Genomic DNA, 20285 nt, shown 5'->3' with positions numbered 1-20285 from the left:
GTTCTATATTTTGATTTTAAACAAAAGCATTTCATTTAATCTCGCATCTGTCCAAACATTAATCTGTTGCACAACTGTAGCTATAAACATAAATGCGCCCTGCAATAAAAATGATGGCACAAAAATACAAAAGTAATGCAATAACGAGAGTTTGCTTTGTCATTGTGAAATCTGCACTGCGACCGTTTAATCGAAGTGACTGCAGTGTTCACAGCTTTGATGTATAGTACAGTAGGGTCTTCCATGCTGATGAGCTGACTCAGTCGTTTTGTACAATCGAGGGGCAGATTCTTTTGATGTCACATGATGCATAAAAGGCAGCACGCCAGTGAGAAGAACAACAGAAATCAAATAGCGTGACCATGAGCGGAAAGGTAATGACGGGTACAGATCACTGCACCAGCCAGTGCAGGAGAGAGAGACTGACTGATGCATATGGTGCCTCCAGCTTAGATCATTATTTTAAAGGCCTACTACATGTGGACCAAAATACTGCAGCACATAATGTCTGCCATGAAACACAGTGTAATTTGTATTAACAAGATACCTGACAGTCATCACAGAACTCAAACATTTAGCTCTGGATGTTCTCTGATGTTGGACCCAAACACAATTTGTGTCTTTCTCTCCAGATCGTCTTCTTCGAGGGGAGAAACTTCCAGGGCCGCTCGTACGAGTGCCTCAGTGACTGCTCTGAAATCACCTCTCACCTGAGCCGATGCAGTTCCTGCAGGGTGGAGAGCGGGACGTTCGTGGTCTATGACCAGCCCAACTACACGGGCCGGCAGTACCTCCTGACCACAGGAGAGTACCCCGAGTATCAGAACACCATCGGCTTCAATGACTGCATCCAGTCCTGCCGCATTATCCCCGCGGTAAATATGTGCACCGTATCACCAAGCAAGGAGAGACAAGGCAGTCAGTGATGGAAAGGGAGAGGGATTTCACCTCTGTGCGCCCAGTAGTGATACTTCCAGGACATGTTTCAGATGTCTTGCACACTGTAGCCTGTTCGCTGCTGGCAGTAGATCTAAAGGTTTTGTCAGCACTGGAGCAACTGCTGCATTTTTATTCACACAATGAGATACGTTGGAAACTCACAGATCAAACTGATATTCAGCGTCTGATTCTTCAGTCGAGTTAGAAAGTTGCTATACGCCAGCAGGGGCTCCATCGTTTTTTGGTACTCATATTAACACCACAGCAGCTTGGTGTATCTTTAAATGTATTTTATTTCATGTAACACTCTGTACTTCAACAGCACAAGGGACCCTTCAAGATGAGGATCTATGAGAGGCCGGACTTTGAAGGGCAGATGCACGAGCTGACTGACGACTGCGACTCCATTCAGGATCATTATCACATGTCTGACCTGCAGTCCTGCCATGTGATGGAGGGCCACTGGCTGATGTTTGAGCAGCCAAACTACGAGGGCAAGATGTTTTATTTGAGACCAGGAAAATACAGGAACCTCAGAGAGTTTAGCAGCGATGACATGAGGTTCAATTCCATCAGACGCATCACGGACTCCGTCTAATGACTTATACTCAGCTGATAAGTTTTGCAGATGCTTTGTTTTATCGATATAAATGAGTTGTCAAAGTGAAAGGCAAAAAGGAGCCTTGTTTTTATCCTCAAACTGTGATTTGTGCACTGTTTGCATGTAGTTCCAGTTGTAGCACTGTGCAATCCAGCCACAATGAATTTACCTCTTTAACTGTGTGATGCGCACAATAAACTGATTTGCTGCATATTTGTGTGAATCATTTGTTTGTTTGGCCCACTGAGTAGTATTTAGTCACTTAAACACTCCAGATTAACATACAGTGGTGTCCAAACTCCTGAATCCTCGACTATGAAATACTGAAAAATTCCTGAAGCTTGTCTAATATACAAATATGAGTGCAACTGTGGGGTGAAAGCATGTTTAACAAATGTACAGCAACCCAAATGTGAATATCTGACAATTAAAATAGGATTATACAGCAAAGCAGATGACTTCTTGTTTTAAGTAAAACTACAGTCTAATACCTTTTGTGCGTACATCCAGCCAGTGTTAATGAAGGATGTGATAAGTTTTAGTAAAGGATGATATTTGGGCAGCAGCCTTTACCAACACCTCTATCTCCTTCACCCTTTTCCACTGTGGAGATAACAGCTGTGGATTAAAATATGACCTTTACTGCAATGAGAGTCAGGTGTGGCACAGATTATGTCACATCTGAAACCAGTGTTTGCATTTAATGAGGATTTTAGTCGTTAATAAGGACTATTGGTATTAATGGGGATTTTATGCCATTATTAGAGAGTTGACAGTCGAGAGTTGACAGGAACACCTAGGCCACACAGTCACCCCCAAATATAGAAATTAGAAGGGTTTTTTTTGTTTTTGTTTTTTTTCCACATGTGCATCTTACATCTATTATATGTTGTCTAAATATTTGTATAGAGTAGAAACTACTCTGATTAGTATGGAGGAGTTTTACCTGCCTTTACCTTTAATTTACTGTATTTAATGTGCACGTAGAATTAAAAATCTTGTCTGTGCATTCAACGTCTGTTTACAATTGCTGTCACTGCTCTTTGTCGAGCAGCTCCATTGTATGAAATTGATCACGTGCAGACTGTATTGAAAAAAAAAACATTTGTGAGCTCAGTCCAAAGAGAATATGACAATATGGGATGATTGGCAAGCAGGAACAAAACTGAAAGCACTAGTGAGCATGTAAAACAAGTTGTCATGCTGACATGAGGGAAATAACAGTGTCTCAATTGCAAATCGCATAAAAGCTACTGCCATGCACACTGAGGCAGGGCAGTGGCTGAGTTCACTTCACAGGATTTCTGAAAGGAGCAACATGGTTTTGTACAAAGCAAAAGTTAAATTCAAAATGTGAATATAAAGGACATCATTTATGGCCAGCATCTTTACAGTATTGCTACTTTATGACAACCTCGGCCGTACAGTATGTATGTAATTTACATCAACAAGATAAACTGGGTGTGACATGTAAAACATTATGTGTTCCACTGTGCAAAGATAAAGCTGTACATGAATTGGAGATGGAAAAATAAAGTTCGTACAAACAAATATGAGCTTTTCATGATTCCATGTAACAGCTTTCCATTCCAACCGAAACACACGTCTGGAGATTTATTGGTTTTATGTTTGATTTTTGGTTTATAGATTCTCTGATTGTTCCACCATCAACCAGAACAGATTCAAAGGGAAGCCTCAGCTCAAAGGAAAAGAGCTGATTTGCTTCACTGACCACACAAAACAGAAAGAAATATTGTTCTGTGAGAAAGAGCTGACAAGTCCGCTCATTGTTCTCAATTACAATGACACAGGTCATCCGTGGGTTATAAAGGCAGCATGGAGCCCATGGCTGCTGCGAGTGTGACGAAGGTTAGCCAACACAATGGGTAAGGTAAGGCTGCTTGTTTTGCTGTGTGTCTTTTGTGCTTGTGCATACCTACGTGGATTATTCAGCCCAAACCGGTGAGCTGGAAGCTTCTTTTTTTTTTTTTCATTTGGTACAGTACGCACATTTCTCCTAATTTGAGGCAATATTATCAGCGTTTTTGAAAATCCCTTGACTGATCTTTCCAGATCATCTTCTACGAGGACAGGAACTTCCAGGGCCGCTCCTATGAGTGCAGCAGCGAATGCTCTGACCTGCATTCCCACTTCAGCCGCTGCAACTCCATTAGAGTGGACAGCGGCGACTGGATGGTCTATGAGAGACCCAACTACATGGGCTACCAGTACTTCCTGAGGAGGGGCGACTATCCGGACTACCAGCGCTGGATGGGATTCAATGACTGTGTGCGGTCCTGCCGTGTGATCCCTGTGGTAAGCCGTGGTTTCAGTGAGCGTTGTGTTACAACAGGCGTCTCTTTAGATAATCTCTCACCAATCGAGGGGCTAATAAATCACCTTATATTTTCTGCAGAACCAAGGAACTCACAAAATCATGATCTATGAGCGCCCAGAGTTTGGAGGCCAGATGATGGAGCTGACTGACAACTGCCCCTCCCTGTATGAACGCTTCCACACCAACGACATCCAATCCTGCAACGTCATGGACGGTCACTGGATCTTCTACGAGCATCCCCATTACAGGGGACGCCAGTACCTGATGCGCCCCGGTGAATACAGGAGGTTTAATGAGTGGGGGAGCATGAGTTCTAGGGTGGGATCCATCAGACGCATCACTATGTGAGAAATGCTGATGTCTAAACTGTCAATAAATACTGTCAATAAATTTATCCAATAACTGCTGTTCTGTCAACTGCTTCTTGAGGATCTTTGAGTTGAGGGGTTCATTGGGTCGAAAGGTTTACTCAGAAGGCAAAGTGGGTCTGATTGCTTGTGTTTTGATGGTTTCCATAAGCCATACTATTATTTTATGAGTGGATCAAATATTGCAGGAGAGGGACGAGAGCACAGGCTTAGCAATAAAAAACACATGATGGAAACACTCCATCTTCACGTCTTTACAGAGACACACACACAGTATAAGTCCAGCATGTTTATTGAGGATAGAGAGAGGAAGAAAGTTGGAAAGACTTCTAGTTGAAGTCAGTGATTCGCCTGAGCGAGCCGATCCTTGGACTAGCGCCGCCCCAGTCGCTGTATCTACGGTATTCGCCAGGTCTCAGGTAGTAGGTTCTTCCCCTGTAGTTGGGCTGGTCATACAGCAGCCAGTGGCCGTCAACCACATTGCACGAGTTAATGTCAGACATACGGAGACGGTCCTGGACGTTGGGGCAATCGTCGCTCACCTCCTGCATTTGGCCGCTCATGTCTGGACGCTCATACAGTCTTATTTTGTAGGAACCACGGTGCTGCAGGAAGAACATCGACAAGTCAGCCAGTTTTATTTGATCTTGCTAATGTGCTTTATAAGTACAACAAGATTACACCATCAACGGTCTACAAAAGCAGTCTAGAGCTTCCTTTAAGCCTCATGAGTTCAACCAACAGTGCTAAACCTAAGCTAATCTTCCCCCACAGCTCAGAAGGATGCTTTTAATTTGGAGAATCTCGATCCAACATGAGCTGTGGAGGATTGATGGATGCTCCAAAGAGCTCTTCAAACTACTTCTGCCATACATTTCATTGGCTCCTCTTTGACCTTGACACTTCTTTCATACAAACTTAGGCTCACCATGGGAATCATGCGGCAGGAGCGGATGCAGTCGTTGATGCCGATCATGCGCTGGTTGTCAGAGTACTCCCCCCTGCGAAGGAAATACTGGTGGCCCAGGTAGTGGGGTCTCTCATACACCATGAAGCAGCCACTCTCCACCCGGATGGAGTTGCAGCGGTTGAAGTAGGGGTGAAGGTCAGCACAGTCGCTCATGCACTCATGGTGCCGACCCTGGAAATTCCTGTCCTCGTAGAATATGATCTGCAAATGTTTGATAAAGCGCTGATTAATTCTCAGCTCCCGTTATGTTAAAAACATCTCTTACATGTTTTCATTCTGTATTTCCAGTAACACATAATAAGCTTACCTTTCCCATTGTTATATTAGTGGGGGCCAGACTGACGGTCAATAGACACTCTCTGTACCGCTGCCCTTTTATATTAAGTAGCTGTGTGATGGCACAGCATAAAGTATTGTCATCCAAATAGGTTTTATAAACACAAATCTGTTTACGTATAGCGACGCACCAGTGTGATGAGTTATTGTTGTCCAGTTTTCACATGTTCATCACTATTGATCAAAACACCACAGTGTGCTAGTGACCCAGAGGTCAACGTCCATAGTATCAGCAAAACAACGGCCGTCATTTGTGTCCTCTTCATTCAGAAAGATTCCATAGCACACCCCTGCCCCCCCTCCCCCCAGCACCAAGTATATCAAGCGGACACAAAAACTGAAGGAGCTGCAAAGTGTTGTCCTTTAAAATTCTTTCAGATAAAAAAAAAGAGTCCTCAAGTGACCACCGCCGGTGGTTCAGGCTGCTTTGTGCTCCTGTAGACTTCAATCAACATTTTCCACAGTCAACTGATACGTGTCTCGTTTGTGCCGGTTTATTATTTATATATTTATTGTGCCTCTTGTACCATCAAAGCCTGCCATTTTGAATTTTACAGTTCTATTAATATGAGTAGAACTTGTTGGATTTTAACTTTAATAACACCAAAATGGGTTTGCAGCATTGTGGGACTGAGATCCACGTTTCTATTGAAAATGATCAAGATCGGCTGAAAATCCGTCAATCAAAAAGGTTTGCAAGGGGCGGGGCTTAGCGAGAAAAGTGCCATAACTCTTTCATCTGATGAACTGGGGACAAATTTTGCAGAATTTTGAGTGCACTGTTAATGAAATGCTGCAGGCTCGGTGATGATGAGGAGTGTGTGATTGCTCTCACTCCTTTAAGCCGAGTGGACAGAAGTGACTTTGCTTTACTTGTGGCCAAATGAGCTGCTTCCTGCCATCATCAGGATAAATGACATTCCCATTGCCTTTTTATGGACACACATATTACTGCATGTTTTATTGATCCCACTTCAGATGAGAAACACACCTTGTCATTGTTGCTGCAGGCAAGACAACGTGAGCTCCCTCTGGTTTTGCACCGCATCCATGAAAAACTTCATGTAAATGCAGCTTTCAATTAGCCAGAGTTATGAGAATATTGCCTCTATTTTCTGCTCTGTCATCTGACATTTTTACAGGACAGTGGGGATTCAGAAGCTTAAGAATACAAATCTGAACTGTAAACCTGTTCTTTATGTGGCACGTCAACTTTCCTCATGTAGCTCTCATAAAAACACTCTCATAGGTGTGCAATCAGCATTGTTACATATACATAACAATTTAGTCAGTTCAATTTGGACTAAAATTAAAGCTTGAATGTGCCCTTTTTTGTTGGTCATATCTATTTTGGATGGATATTTCTCCTCGACTGTGTCAGCCTGATAGTAATGAGGATCAAATATACAGTAGCAGGCAAATGTACTGTCGATGGACCCTGTGCCTCATCAACTTAAAACTGCTCATGCATGACGAGGGAGAGACTGAAGTGGTGCAGGCTGCTGTATGATGGCCCAAAAAGAAGAGAAGTTAATGTTTTTGAGGTTAAGCTTTTGATGTAGAGGAGACTTGTGGAGTAATTGTGCATTACGGTCCAACATCACACACATCTGAGAGGTCATTCTCAAATGTTCTTCACATCACCTCCACTCTAAAGCAGGCTTGGGACACTCAAAGTCCATCTAAAAAGCATGAAGCTCGTCAGCACAGACAGCTGACGCAGAGATGCGCGGCTGCTTTATAAACCTCAATCAAAGGTCATGAGATTCAATCTTTTGTCATTCTAATGAGCAGGCATTTGGTGCTTTTACCACCCTGCCAAGGTCTTGATCCCATTCATACACATAAAAACCCTGATTCATCATTTCCCTACACTGGCACATGATTGACCTCCCACCCCCACCCCCCTCTTATTATACCACAGGATGCCCACATAAATACATTTGGTAATGTTTAGTGTTTCAAATGCTCATTATCGTTTCTCACTTACATTAAAAAAATACAATACTACACCACTTGAGTACGTTTTCAGATCACAGATTTTGCATGCTGGACACAGATTTTACTTCAAATCACATGCTAACCTTCTTTGTTTTAGGCTGTCAAATGTTTTCAGACTTCCGCTAGTTTTCATTCACTAACATAAAGTCAATCCAATGCAGAACTGACGCACACATAAGCAAAACACAGCAAATACACTGAGAGGAACATTTATTTTAAGAACTGGAAACACACTGAACTAAAAATCAAACAGGTGACTGGTGGTCTTGATGCACAGTATCATACGGTTAAATCTGCACTGCATGCATCTCTTCAACAAAATCTAAAGAAATCACAAAAATATTTCAGCTTAGGTTATTTTTGTTTGGCTTCTGCTTTGAATAGCAGGAAAGTTGAATTTACAATAAGAAAAACAACAGTGTTATAAAAACATCCTGAGAAATTCAAACGTACTCCTGCAGACGTTTAGATATGTTTTGTATGAATTATTATCACTAATTCAAAATGGAAAAAAAAACAAAAAAAAAAACATGCTGAATTGAATAGTTCTGCAATAAAATATTCATGGAAAATATTTTACAATAAAATCAACATAATTGAAATTTAATCTAACTGACACTGAATGTCATGCAGGCTCACTTTAACGTATTTGGCAACACCCTATTTGAACTTCACACATAACCTGCAACTCCAGAACATGAGCGCAATGTGAACTTCTCAAACAGGCTTAGTCTCTTTTTACAGTGTTAAAAATGAATAAACCAAGAGGGACCACACCTGATGTGGCGTAAATAGCACGCTTTAACAGCGTGACGCTTCCAGGTCAAATACAGTGGACTTCACAAGCCAAAAAAAACAAAAAACAAAAAAAAACAAAAACAAATCTGGCTGCAAACAAAGACGAACAGACTCGCTCTCAACAGGTTCTGTGATCACATCTGTCCCTGCATGCTTTCATATTTACTACTTCTTGAACTTGCTTAACGCTCCTGACATAGTTTGGTCTTCTGAAAACTTACACATAAATATACACTGAATCTCTAAAATTATGTTTTTAAGAGTGGCTCTGAAATGTCACAAGCAGAGGACCAGTCAGACAGTGGATCAGAAGATCCTGAAAGGTCCCAACAGTGATCTCGGCCAGCAGAGGCGACAAGATGCGGCATCACATATTGTTCACATTCACCCATGAGCTCACTGAGCCTCAAGCAATAACACTGCTGCAATCAACAGTGCTGCTGTTTTCACTTCCTTCTGAATAAAGGTGATCACTGATCCACAGAGAACGGAAGGCTTTGCTTCTTTGTACAGTAAAGTAAAAAGAAAGTTGACATGGTCAGGGAAAAAAAAAAAAAATGCCTCTGAGCTACATCATGGTGCCTGTCTGTATGTAGCTAAGTTTAAGGCAAACCATAAGAAGTTAATGTTTACAAAAACAAGAAAAGGGTTCAAGTTATGTTCACGTCAAACGAGAAAAGATCTGAACGGATCTGAACTCAAAAACTACAGTGAGTTGATGTTTTGGTGGCACATTTAAATTTCAGCTTTTCAAATTTGGCTTCAAAATTTCTGAGAAACGCAAAAAAAAAAAAAATCCCTGAATCACATCGTGACATGTTAGTTACCTCCTGCATCACAGACCATTCGGTCTCAAACAGATGAACTTCAGACATTTGTTGCACTGCAATATATAGTATAGTCTTCGCCAAGTTATTGTGTTATCGTAACTACGACGGTTGATGTTTGCTGCACGTCCAGTGAGTTCGACAAAGTGAGAGTTCCTCCCATGTGCTATGAAACACAGTGAAGTATGTTGTAAGGCACAAGTTTTAAACGCTGACAGATGAAATGTGTGTTAAATCCAATGAGAAGAAAGACTCAGCTAACACTGGAAGTTGTGCTCCAGGTCCCTGAGAAGCTGCCCGTGGATTTAGTCTACATGGGAGTTTGGGAAAGTATGATACGCGGAGGAGCCTGGCGGCTCTGTTGCTTCTGGCACGCAGCGACAGTCCCTGTGGTTGACGTGTCGGCGATACCTTGGCTGCAGATGGACATTGAAGTGTGGAAATGTCTGATTCTGCGGAGAAAAGTATGACATTAAGACTCGATGGATGTTTGCAGGAGAGGAATGTCCAAACATGACAGACATAGAAGAGAAACATCAGTCCAAAAACACACACAACACAGTGTCTCAAAGGCAGGACAATAAGTTTCTCATCTGGAATATAACACTCATCCCTTGTGATTACCAGTGGACACTGTTTACTTTTCTGTTAGTACAAGATTTCCATCATTTTAACTCTTATTTTTGCAATAAAAGGAGCATGTGACTGGTCAATCTAGGTCGGCTTGGTGATACTGTTATGGTCAATCGTTTCCCCACTGTGGGCGGCTCCGTTATATAATAAAAGGTCCTTTACCCTTGCAGGGTCATGTTGCAGGACAGCAGGTGTCATTCCTTCAGCTCTCTGAGGACACAGTGGGTAAATCTGCTGCACCCTGGGCTCTAAAAGCTGCACAAGTATGACAAGAGACCAAAGTGAGCTCTAGTGTAGAACAAGTTTACTGAACACGTGGCAGCAGATTCGCAGTTGTGCAGCAACAGTATTTGACTCCTGTCATGGCGGTACTTATGTTCTTTCCCTGGCGAAACTGTACCTCTTGTCTGGTGTTCTCCAGGACAGAGCCTTCATTAGCGTGCTGGTACAGATATTCTGATGGCTGGGAGTACACGACTGGACCTGAGGGAACCAGCGACTGGACAACAAATCATTGACAACTGCTGAGCAATTGCCCAATTTCTCCTGAACTACTAACAATGAAGGGCTTTCTCTCGCCTACCTGGGTGACATTCCACCGATACTGGTTTGGGACACGCTGGGGAGAGAGACAGCAGACTGTTCAAACTCCTGCTATACTTGCCAAATGATGACATGGTGAGAAATCAGTGAACTGCTAAAGGGCTGAGCTGACCTGGTAGAGATGACAGGGTGGCTGCAGGTACACAGGCTGACGGGCCTGAGGATACATCACTGGAGGAACAGGCTGCAAGAGGATCAGCATTCACAAATCACACAGTGGATATTCATCTTGGTGCTCACCTCACTCCCACACCCATCTGTGGTGTGTGAAACATTCTTGCTTCACCCCCTCAGCTCCACAATAGTTTGCGTTATTTTCTCTTTAAATCTGACTGATCGACCAACAATGAGTTTAATCTGCTTCCCACTACCAAAATATTCGGGGAAATGCACTAATATAACCGTAGATAACAGTGGTGTCTCCAAATGAAAGCAATAAAGGCTGAGATAAGAGACAGCTTTTGGAGAGAGGCAGCCTAATATGATGCATTCAGTCTTAAAATGTGGAGTTGTCAAGCTGGCGTAACTCTGTCTTAATACTTACTTCCATTTGTTTTTTATTTTTTTATTTCCTTTAGTTAAGCAGAAACACTCAACCCCTTAATCGGCCAGCTGCCTTAGCTTATGTAACCGGCGTTTCCCTTATCTGGAATTTATTTGTGGAGCCCACCTGCATAGATTTTACCCCACACAGAGATTCAAAAAAAATATTTATTTGTGGAAAGTGCAGGCTGATTGGAAAGTCTGCAGAACGCTGCATTCTTGTGCAATGCTGCCTTGCAGCTGACTCGAATGTTACCATGTCAGAGCCACCCACCAGCATCCCTCACAGTCAATCAGCGTAAGTAAGTCCTTAGCCTGCAGTAAATGTTGAGCCATACAAGTGGATCCTTGCTTTGCACAGAGGAATTCATTGCGAGACACATTTTTAATAACTCAAAGTGAACTTTCGCTTGAAGTGTTATGTGTGTGTGATACCAGTGAGAACTGACAAGCCAGTGGTGGGGCAGATGGTTCATGGTGGGGCAGTGGAAGTAGGCCACTCTGTTTTGATAGGTGTATGGCCAGCCTGTGGGCGCCGTCTGGTATAGGGTCCCACAGGACATCGGCAGATGTATGGTAGAGCTCCTAACTGAAGGAAGATGGATGCCACTGAAGAGTAATCCTGTGCCTTTAACTTGGTATTTCAAAATCGTCATCATCAACAAATCGTTGTTAACTGTGTTACCAGAGAAATGCCTCATATCATGTAGGAATTCATACAATCGAGACACATGTTAACCCACCTACAGTCCACTTACTCGGTCCTGAAGCTTGATGCCTCCGGAAAGCCCGAGCAACGCTGAGCTTCTTGCCTTTCACATGTATTTCATTAGCCTTCAACATAATAGTTGAGGGAACATGTGAACACATTAGACAATAAATCTGGTGGACATACATTATATAACTAAAGTTTAATTTAGTTGCTTTACTTACGTTATGAAGAACTTTCAGTGCATCATCTTCGGTCTCAAATGTCACAAACCCGTATCTGTTCAAAGAGACAGAATCAAAACAGCCCATACTTTAATTGGTTAACTGTAAATCTACAAGTAATGCTCACAATTTAAGGACTGAGTCATGGCTACATGCACTATTAATCAGTCACTAAGTGTATATGACAGGAATGATGCAATTAACTCACCCCTTCGATATTCCTTGGCGATCTACCACAATGTTCACCTCTTTCACTTCACCAAATTGAGAGAAGACATGTTCCAGGCTGCTCTCACTCACCTTTTTAAACAAACAAAAACACTTTCAACTGTATCGTCTCCCCAAAAGATGGTACAGGCAACACGACAAAGTAACACACCGCAGAGTGCCGCTCAAGTAGCTTCAACATTACAGGGTCAAGAAACAAGCGGTTCCTGAATGTCACCTGATGAATGATTTCTAGACAAATTTGGAATCACAATAGTAACAACAGGCTTCCTATGAATTGTGTTCATGTCTCAAATTTCTTGTGTCTAACCCTCTACAGTAAGACACACACGTGGCTAAACATGCACTCGGCCTGTGCAAATTTGCAGCTCTTACCTTGCGGTCAAATCCCGAGACAAAAATCCGATTGGGGATGACAGTGCTGAGGCGGGCGATGTGGTGGGCCATGGCATCAGTGTGGTTCTCTGGAGGTAACTCTTCAGAGGTGTGGGAGCTGCTGTCGTTCTGAGATGGAAAGCAGGATGTGAATTTGAAAAAAAGAAAACCCAACAAACAACATATTAAACAGTACATCGTCAAGTTGTTTCAGTCAGACAGTTGATGCACCTGCCAGAATATTAAATCTACTATTCACAACAATAAGTCACAAAAAGTGGCCAAAGTTTCATAAAAATGTCTACAGTTTCTTCTTCTGTCTCTGTGGTGTCATTACAGACGCCAACTGTTCATTTCTGTACATTTTCACCTGAGATGTAAAATGGAAATATGGGTAAAAGAATGGCAATGAATAAATGAGTATCATAAAAAAAATCAACCACCAAGAAAAACAAAAATCTAATATGCAAAATGAGTTGTTTATTTGATAGGAAACACTTTTTTTTTTTTTTTTGTCAATTAGCTTTGCACTTTTGCAGCTTATCTGCAGGATAAACTATGCTAACTTTAATTACATTATAACTACATTATAAGTATTTCCCAGCCAAAAACCTCCACTCTTTCACGAAATGTGAACCTTACCTGAAAATATGACATCTAGTCCTCCAAATATCACTCTTTAGTTAGCTACTAAGCTAACTTGAACGTGAATAAAATTCCTAGCTTACCCTCAAAACAGGTTGACCTTCTTTTTTTACAGCTAATGCTAGCATTTTCTTGCGTGGTTGATTTTTCGCAAACTCCGCTAGCTACATGAAAACAGATAAACAAATAAAAAGTAATGAATGTATGCATGGACGAACTGGCTGACAACAAATTCATAATTAAGTGCCACACTGACATGAGAAACTAACCATTGTTGAAGTTCAAATGACTTGGCGTTAGCGTTACTTAGCCTAGCTAATTACCACGAAAGCTGCTGTGCTAGCTAAAGGGCTTAACGGCGCTGTGTTGACGGGGCAGTCCACTCACCGCGTTTGGTTCCCCCTCCTCCATAGCCACATTCATCTGGTTGACTGTCTCTAGAAAGCACGTAACTACACGTTAATGGCAAACTAATTACCGCCTATTAAGACTTGGCAAAAATATGGCTGCTTTGCTTCATGAGTCACTTCTCGTCCAGTTGACCGAAGCTGCACCGCCCCCCTCTGTTTCCCCGCCCACCGCGCGCTGCTCCTGAACTCTAATGCCCCTTACGAGCTCATGGCACGTTAGCCAGGTGTTACCTGCAAAGAGCAAAACGAAACAAACTGCCAGCCCAAAGAAATATAAACATGTAAAAATTACAGTTATGCATGTTAGTCCAGACACTGAATCAAAGGTGCAGAGATAGATTTAAAAGTCTGAGACAGAGTCCAAAGAGCCAGGACCAGGTGACATCAAGGAAACTAGAAGCTTGGCTGTGCAAAGCACAATGTATTCGGTACAAAATGAAATGAGACAGAATAATAGTGTCCAGTGTAACTAGTCCAGAGGATGACGTCGGTCACTTCAAATATACTCAATAAAGGGTCCCCAGACTTCAAGAAACTTGTGGTGAGTGTCTGACAGAGTATATCGAATTCTTCCAGATAAATACAGGAAACCATATCGTTCAACGATATCGTTCAAAAGTTTTTGAAAGCGTCTCACCAAATAGGAGTCCTTTATGAAGAGCAACATCACTGAAAGTTATGTTTTTTTTTTAAAATATGACATTTCAGTGAAAAAAACATGCTCCACCAATGACTTCACTGTGTGGACCCTTGTGTAAATGTAAGGGGTATGTGGACAGTGGCAATGATGGAGGGAACACTATTTATAGGCACTGTGTAAGAAAATTGAAATACTGGAAATATACATGCCAGCCATAGTTTCATCGCAGTGGGATATCAGTGGAAGACATTTTCCTTTTTAATTTCTACTTAAATTGTACTAAACAGTTAAACAAATTAATAATTATGAAGAGAAGAGATGGAAAATTCAATAAAGGGGAAAGTACTCCACGCCAGATCTGTGCACTACTACATACTGTCCACACAGGGGCGCAATTTCTCTGCAAATAAAAATGTCTCAGGGACGGTCTTCATGCTGTCTGTGTCATATCAAACTGAAAAATAAGATGATGAAAGTAAGATCTTGGAGTTATTCATAGAGGTTTTCTTTCTTCTTTTTATACTTGACACGCAAGTGATGGTTCACGCTTTCAGTGAGGTCAAAGTTGAATGGAAAAGCGACGACTACAAACTGCTGAATTCAGCATATTCAGTCACGTCCTTCCCCATTTAATTGAAGAGTGGCAAACCCCTGCAGCGTTCTGATCTGATCTTAAAGCAATTACTGACTTCTAAATAGTCTATTAATCACAAATGTTTTATCCTCTTTCCTTTGGGTAAATCTACTGGACTTGGATTCCCACTTAAAATATGTTTTTTGTTTGTTTGTTTTTTTTTTAACTACATTTCCCTTCAGTTTATGAGATTATGATTTTGGACTGACATATTCCACAGGCAGGAAAATCCTAAGAAAATTCTCATAGATCCATGTGACGCGGTCAGAGATTCAACACGTCTACATTTCCACTCACAGTCCTGCAGGTAGCCAGTGTGGATGTTGCGTACGAGCCTCGTGGATGTAGATTTTCTCTGTGATCGGTGACAAAGTGCTCTGAAATACTGCCATTTGCTCTTATGCTCCCCACCTCTTCCTCCTCCTTCCCCAGACCACAACAAAACGAGAGTAATAAGCCTACAAAGTGTCTTCAACAGAGAGAAAAGCACTTGATTAACAGCTGCTAATATCAGTAATGAATGAACAAGACACTACACAGAAGATTTAGGTTTTCCCACAACACATCTGTAGTACTGTGGATACATTTGCAAACACCTTTTCGAATCCTCTTCCTCTCAACAAAAAAACTCCTGGTAGCTTCAGTGTGTATTCCTCTCCGCCTGTCTTGTACGTTTCCCATCATTACAGCCTCCTTTCTCTAGATTGTTTGTCCTCATCTGAGTAATGTGGACCACACCATTACTTGTCATTCATTTCCAGCTTTTGTTAATTGCCGGGTGAATTTGCCAACGAGGTCTGACTGTGCAAAATGGGAAGGGCATGTTTGATAATTACAGCAATTTACCAGCTAAAAATCCTTTTATACTCCACAAAGATCATTTAAGACACAAATGCTGTCAGGGCCACTTGCCTGGCAGTTTGAGTTTTCACTGAAAACAAAAGAGCAAAGTGTGACGGGTTTATTTTTTGGCTGTTCTAGCTCTGCTGTTTGTATTGACTAGTGTTTACCTTGATTTCCTCCAATATTATACTCTTCTTCTTCTTCTTAGTGTTATTATTATTATTATCAAGTCTTTCTTTTGTGATGTAAGGTTCTGCTGTGGCAGTGTGTTAAATTTATTTCATCTGCAAATCTAATTAACTTAAATCAAAAAACGATACAACATTTGGTCGGTCGTTTATTTTGTCATCTGCATCGCTTCCCTGAAATGTCAGGATCTGGGTTATTTGGGCTCTTTGTGCTGCAGGAAAAAGAGCAGAGCAGACCCGCCTGTCAGCCAAACGCAGACCAACAGGACTTGGAATGTTATTCCAGAATTAGGATCCAGATAAATCTCAATCAGCGCCCCAGCATTTTGAGAGGCGAGCAACGACTAATGTCTGGACTGATTGATGCAGCTGTGACACTGAGCAAAATGTACCTAATCCATCACAATCCATTACAGCGTGATGCAACAAGGCATTTGTGTTGTTCTGATTTGCCACTTATTTAAAATTATTATTTCACGGATCCCTTCTGATTGAAAGTTTCAAGTATGTAGTACCATCCATGTGCTCAGGGGTTCAGGTGGCATTAGGTAACAAACACAGTGTGTTTGGGCAGGTCTTGGGTTCTCTCCTGTTCGTACAAATAGTGCTCCCGGCTCCTGCCATTTAGGATTTTGGACTTGAAAAAAAGTGGTTTCTTTGTATTAATAGAGCTTTCATTTTCTCTGTTTCCAGTCGTTGCACCAAGCTAAGTTCTCCAAACTTTACGTCAAAATGTGTCATTTGTCGTCACCGTCCAAACTGACACAATTGATGTGACCTATCGGCAGGACGACGTCAAAGCCTTCACAAATGACGGCATAAAAACGTCAAACAACAGCATTTGCCATTTGCTTTTGTCAAACCACTCTGACCAAGGTCATGCAAGACAAATGCCGTCCCCTTGTGAGGACAGTTTTGTCTGAAACTGCCTAATCTTCTTATTCAGTGACAAATGAGCATAATTCCCCAAATGTTGACTGTGCTTTAAAATTGTGAGACTCACAGAGTAACTGAAAGCAGATACAGGAGAAATCAGGTCAAATATCAGGTCAGACATGAATGTTCCATAGAGAAAGCTGCCATTTTATCTCAGTCGGTCAGTCAGTCAGACAGTCGTGGAGACAGAGGTTGATGAAAAATGAGCCATAACAGAAGGGTTTGACTCTGGCTCTGTAATTACTCTACAAATCTCTGATTTCCCCTCCTTCATCTCCAGACTATTTATAGCTGCTGCATTCCTCTTGGAGAATAAAATGATCTCTTTGAGACAGTACAATGCCAGAAATAACAGGTTTGGACAAACATTTGCTGAGGCGTGGTGGGCCTGGCTGACCATTACCGAGTTCCACTGTGGTTTCAGTGCACTGTTTTTCCCCTTCATCCATTTATTCATCTGTTATTGTAAATGGCAGTGGGTTTGCTGGGGGTGGTGTCGGGGGTGGCAGCGGAGAAGATGTGATGGTTCAACAAAAGAGCTCGTATGAGTCGAGCAGAACTCGCTTTGTAGTCTGAGCACCGAGCACAGCGAGGTCAGCCTTACATGTGAGAGAGCAGGCAAAAGACACATACACACACACACACACATACAAACTCACAAACACACACCTTTCATGTCTGCAAATACTCAGGTGACTACAGGGCTCAGACCTCCCTCTTTGTGCTCCATTTTGTTTATGTTACAATCATAGGACCTCACCGGCAAATATGATCAACTACATGTGGCTTTGAGTGTGAATATGTGTGTATGTGCAATCATGTGTGTGTCTTTGCATGCGAGTGTGTTTAGGTTATCAGAGGAGGAGGGCTTTCCTACTGACTGTGTTTCTTGTCAACTTTTGTTTATCACGGCAAAACAGAGATCATATAGCCTGCGCAGCATCCAGGCTTCACATCTAACTTATTCCCACCAGTGTTTATGGGCCTGCAGTGGGAAAATACATTTGAACCTTGGACGGTGGACCAGATGACATGCAGAACTCAAGTCAAGTTACATTTATGAGTGCATTGTGTGGAATCGTTAGTGACGTTTTGGCCGTCCAGATCTTACTCTTCCAATCCATTTTTGGGATATCTTGAACAGACTCAATCAAATGCATGAGGAGTACAGACACTTCTGCCACACAGATCATGATACATCAGGTATTTGAACAGTGTATGTTATCAGTGTCGATATAATGCACATAGGAAGTGGAATCAAAGGCTGCGTTCCTTTTCTTATACAACTCTAGTTTATTCAGCGCATTTCTATCCAGATCCATTCTTTTCTTCCATCCCGACACATTGTCTTTATTGCTTTGTGCCAGTTTGTAAAGCCGTTTGCTATGTTCTCAGTGCCTGATAGATGGCAGTGTAGCATGGCTGAGGTATGATGACTTTTGAAGGTTTGTGTTTCTGTGGAACATGGTAAAATCTGTGGGTGGTCGACCAGTCTCTTACGCTGTGGAAGGATCCTAACTGAGTGAAATGACCTGGAAGTATCGAGGTAGCAGCCACGATAAGAGCCTTTTGAATTCTCTACACGCTCAGGAAAGGTGCATCAGAGCTTCCTTTCATATCTCCTTTTGCACAGGATACACTGGAGCATCCTTTATGAAAGGAAAGGAGATGATGCTGCCCCACAATGTGCCGAACACATTATGCCAGTCTCGCATAAATGTAACAATTATTTTCATATTCATTTGAAAACATTTTACATTACAACAGCCAGCAAGCCTGCGTGAGCTTCTTCACTTCACATCTTCCCTCACTAAAATCACTTCACAGGGCTTTTTTTTTTTTCAGAACAAGACATGAGGAGAAAATTAATTCTGTTTGAGACCCGTCTGTCTCAGCAATGTATTCTCGCGAGATCTGGACTGAGCAAATTTAGTAAGTGTTGTGGGGAATTACCATTTGATGTGAAATCCTGTATTTCGTACAATAACCTCATGTTCTGATTTGATTATACACTCACTGAACTTTCAGTGACACTCTGCTTGAAGCCCTAACCTGTCGATGAACTGCCTTTCTTGACCAAACTCGCACATGCACGCAAATCAGATGTTTGTTTGTTCTTAATGTGTCGATTAATCTTTAATATAACAGGTTTCCTACAGAACCACCTTTGTTCTCATGAAAACAAGCCACAAACATCGACAATGTATTAGTATGTATTATGTATTAGTATCCAGTGTTGTTTTGTTTAGACATTGAGAGTCCAGTAATGTGTTGGTGTTAAAAATACAAATACTTCAATTTTATATTTCTATGTTCTAAAATGGTTCTGGATGGGTTCAGACTGGAATGATTTGAAAGTCTGATGCATCATCCAAAGGGTACCTTGTGTGTCTGCATGAGACACAGAGGGCCGCGATAAAGCCGTTTTCTGGGAATGAAAGTGGGTTGACGAGAACAGCAAGGAGATGAAGAGGGAGACACAGCGCGTGGTTGCAGGTTGGACATGTGTCCCAGGACTAGTTCATCATGGTTTATGATCACGCGGCGCTGTGAGGATACAGATGTTTCAGGGAGGAGACGAGCGAAGCCTGAACAAAGATCTATCTGTCTGTTTGTCACTGGGTGTCCATGCTTACAAAGCCTGCATGAAACAAAACAGTAAAAACACACATCACATCACTGTATTGTCATCATTGCAGTCAGATTCTCTCAGCACTCTCTTTTCCTCAGTCTAATGAGTTCTCCTTCTTTCCTTCGTCTTTCCTTCACCTCATAACATTTTCCATTCAGGACAAGAAAAGTGGTTAGGGAAAGGCACAAGACTTATGTTTGTTTGACTATTCGACCACACTCCTGGAGCACAAGTCAGAATGTGGTTTTAATTCACAGGTGTATGAGAGGTAAAAGAGCGGTGAACTTGTCAGAAAAGCACAGATGTCACTAATAATATTAATGATGCCTTTGTCATTGTCGAGTGTCCCAGTGAACCATAACAGTGTGACTGAGAGCCACCATGCCAAACCATGTCAAAACAAAAAGGATTTTCTGAATGCTTCTCTTCTTCTCTTACTGAAGGCCCGTCTGAGGTTTGTTGTAATGTAATTGATAAGATGATGAGATGAAGGTCTGGAGAGAATCAGAGTCAGAATGATGGTGGAGGGGAGCAAGCAGGGAGAGGAGCTGGTTGGAAGGTGGATTAGCAAACGCTGTGAGAAGCAGGCACACAGAGAACACAGAGTCCCACCAGATTGAGACACAAACACAAGGAAAATACTTGACTTGACTTTGGCCATAGTGCAAGGCACATACTGACAAACTGAAGCATTTGACGAAGCCCGGAGTGCAGAGCTGGGGTTCATATACTGCAAGAGCTCAACGAGTGGATGGGCTACAGGTGTGCAGGCTGATTGGCAGCATGTGGGAAAACGAAGCCGCACACACAAACAGAGAGAACAAACAGAGGACAGCAAGAAACCAAAGAGAGGGACACGCAACA

General features: G+C 42.1%; 4 protein-coding genes across 4 annotated transcripts; 2 read left to right on the top strand and 2 right to left on the bottom strand.

The window, feature by feature from the left end:
* The first annotated feature begins 362 nt into the window (after nt 1-362).
* Nucleotides 363-1537, top strand: LOC143315917 (gamma-crystallin M3-like). The gene is made up of 3 exons (XM_076723482.1): nt 363-374; nt 633-875; nt 1262-1537. Exons 1-3 carry the CDS (start codon nt 363-365, stop codon nt 1535-1537), a joined length of 531 nt encoding a protein of 176 aa, XP_076579597.1.
* A 1864-nt stretch (nt 1538-3401) lies between these two features.
* On the top strand, nt 3402-4226 carry LOC143316109 (gamma-crystallin M2-like). Its single transcript, XM_076723816.1, has 3 exons — nt 3402-3431; nt 3614-3856; nt 3957-4226. Exons 1-3 carry the CDS (start codon nt 3423-3425, stop codon nt 4224-4226), a joined length of 522 nt encoding a protein of 173 aa, XP_076579931.1. The 5' UTR covers nt 3402-3422.
* Nucleotides 4227-4575: 349 nt separating this feature from the next.
* Nucleotides 4576-5550, bottom strand: LOC143315899 (gamma-crystallin M2-like). Its single transcript, XM_076723458.1, has 3 exons — nt 5524-5550; nt 5175-5417; nt 4576-4851 (listed from the first exon to the last, which is right to left on the bottom strand). The coding sequence occupies exons 1-3, from the start codon at nt 5530-5532 to the stop codon at nt 4576-4578; spliced, it is 528 nt and encodes a 175-aa protein (XP_076579573.1). The 5' UTR covers nt 5533-5550.
* Nucleotides 5551-9483: 3933 nt separating this feature from the next.
* On the bottom strand, nt 9484-13561 carry LOC143315663 (protein boule-like). Its single transcript, XM_076722988.1, has 11 exons — nt 13526-13561; nt 12494-12622; nt 12099-12190; nt 11891-11945; nt 11716-11791; nt 11407-11546; nt 10527-10598; nt 10395-10430; nt 10212-10310; nt 9974-10066; nt 9484-9630 (listed from the first exon to the last, which is right to left on the bottom strand). Exons 1-11 carry the CDS (start codon nt 13559-13561, stop codon nt 9484-9486), a joined length of 975 nt encoding a protein of 324 aa, XP_076579103.1.
* Between the last annotated feature and the right edge of the window lie 6724 nt (nt 13562-20285).

This window comes from Chaetodon auriga, chromosome 23, assembly GCF_051107435.1.
Source record: "Chaetodon auriga isolate fChaAug3 chromosome 23, fChaAug3.hap1, whole genome shotgun sequence".
NCBI classification, from domain to species: Eukaryota; Metazoa; Chordata; class Actinopteri; order Chaetodontiformes; family Chaetodontidae; genus Chaetodon; species Chaetodon auriga.
This window is presented reverse-complemented; position numbering and strand designations above follow the sequence as displayed.

Coding starts and splice junctions, on each gene's coding strand:
- LOC143315663 (XM_076722988.1), bottom strand. CDS start 13,561: ATGAATGTGGCTATGGAGGAGGGGGAACCAAACGCG. Junction 12,623..13,525: donor AGGAGGGGGAACCAAACGCG/GTGAGTGGACTG, acceptor TTTCCATCTCAG/AACGACAGCAGCTCCCACAC. Junction 11,792..11,890: donor CACTGAAAGTTCTTCATAAC/GTAAGTAAAGCA, acceptor ATTATGTTGAAG/GCTAATGAAATACATGTGAA.
- LOC143315899 (XM_076723458.1), bottom strand. Junction 4,852..5,174: donor CCTGCCGCATGATTCCCATG/GTGAGCCTAAGT, acceptor TTCTTCCTGCAG/CACCGTGGTTCCTACAAAAT.
- LOC143315917 (XM_076723482.1), top strand. Junction 876..1,261: donor CCTGCCGCATTATCCCCGCG/GTAAATATGTGC, acceptor GTACTTCAACAG/CACAAGGGACCCTTCAAGAT.
- LOC143316109 (XM_076723816.1), top strand. Junction 3,857..3,956: donor CCTGCCGTGTGATCCCTGTG/GTAAGCCGTGGT, acceptor TATTTTCTGCAG/AACCAAGGAACTCACAAAAT.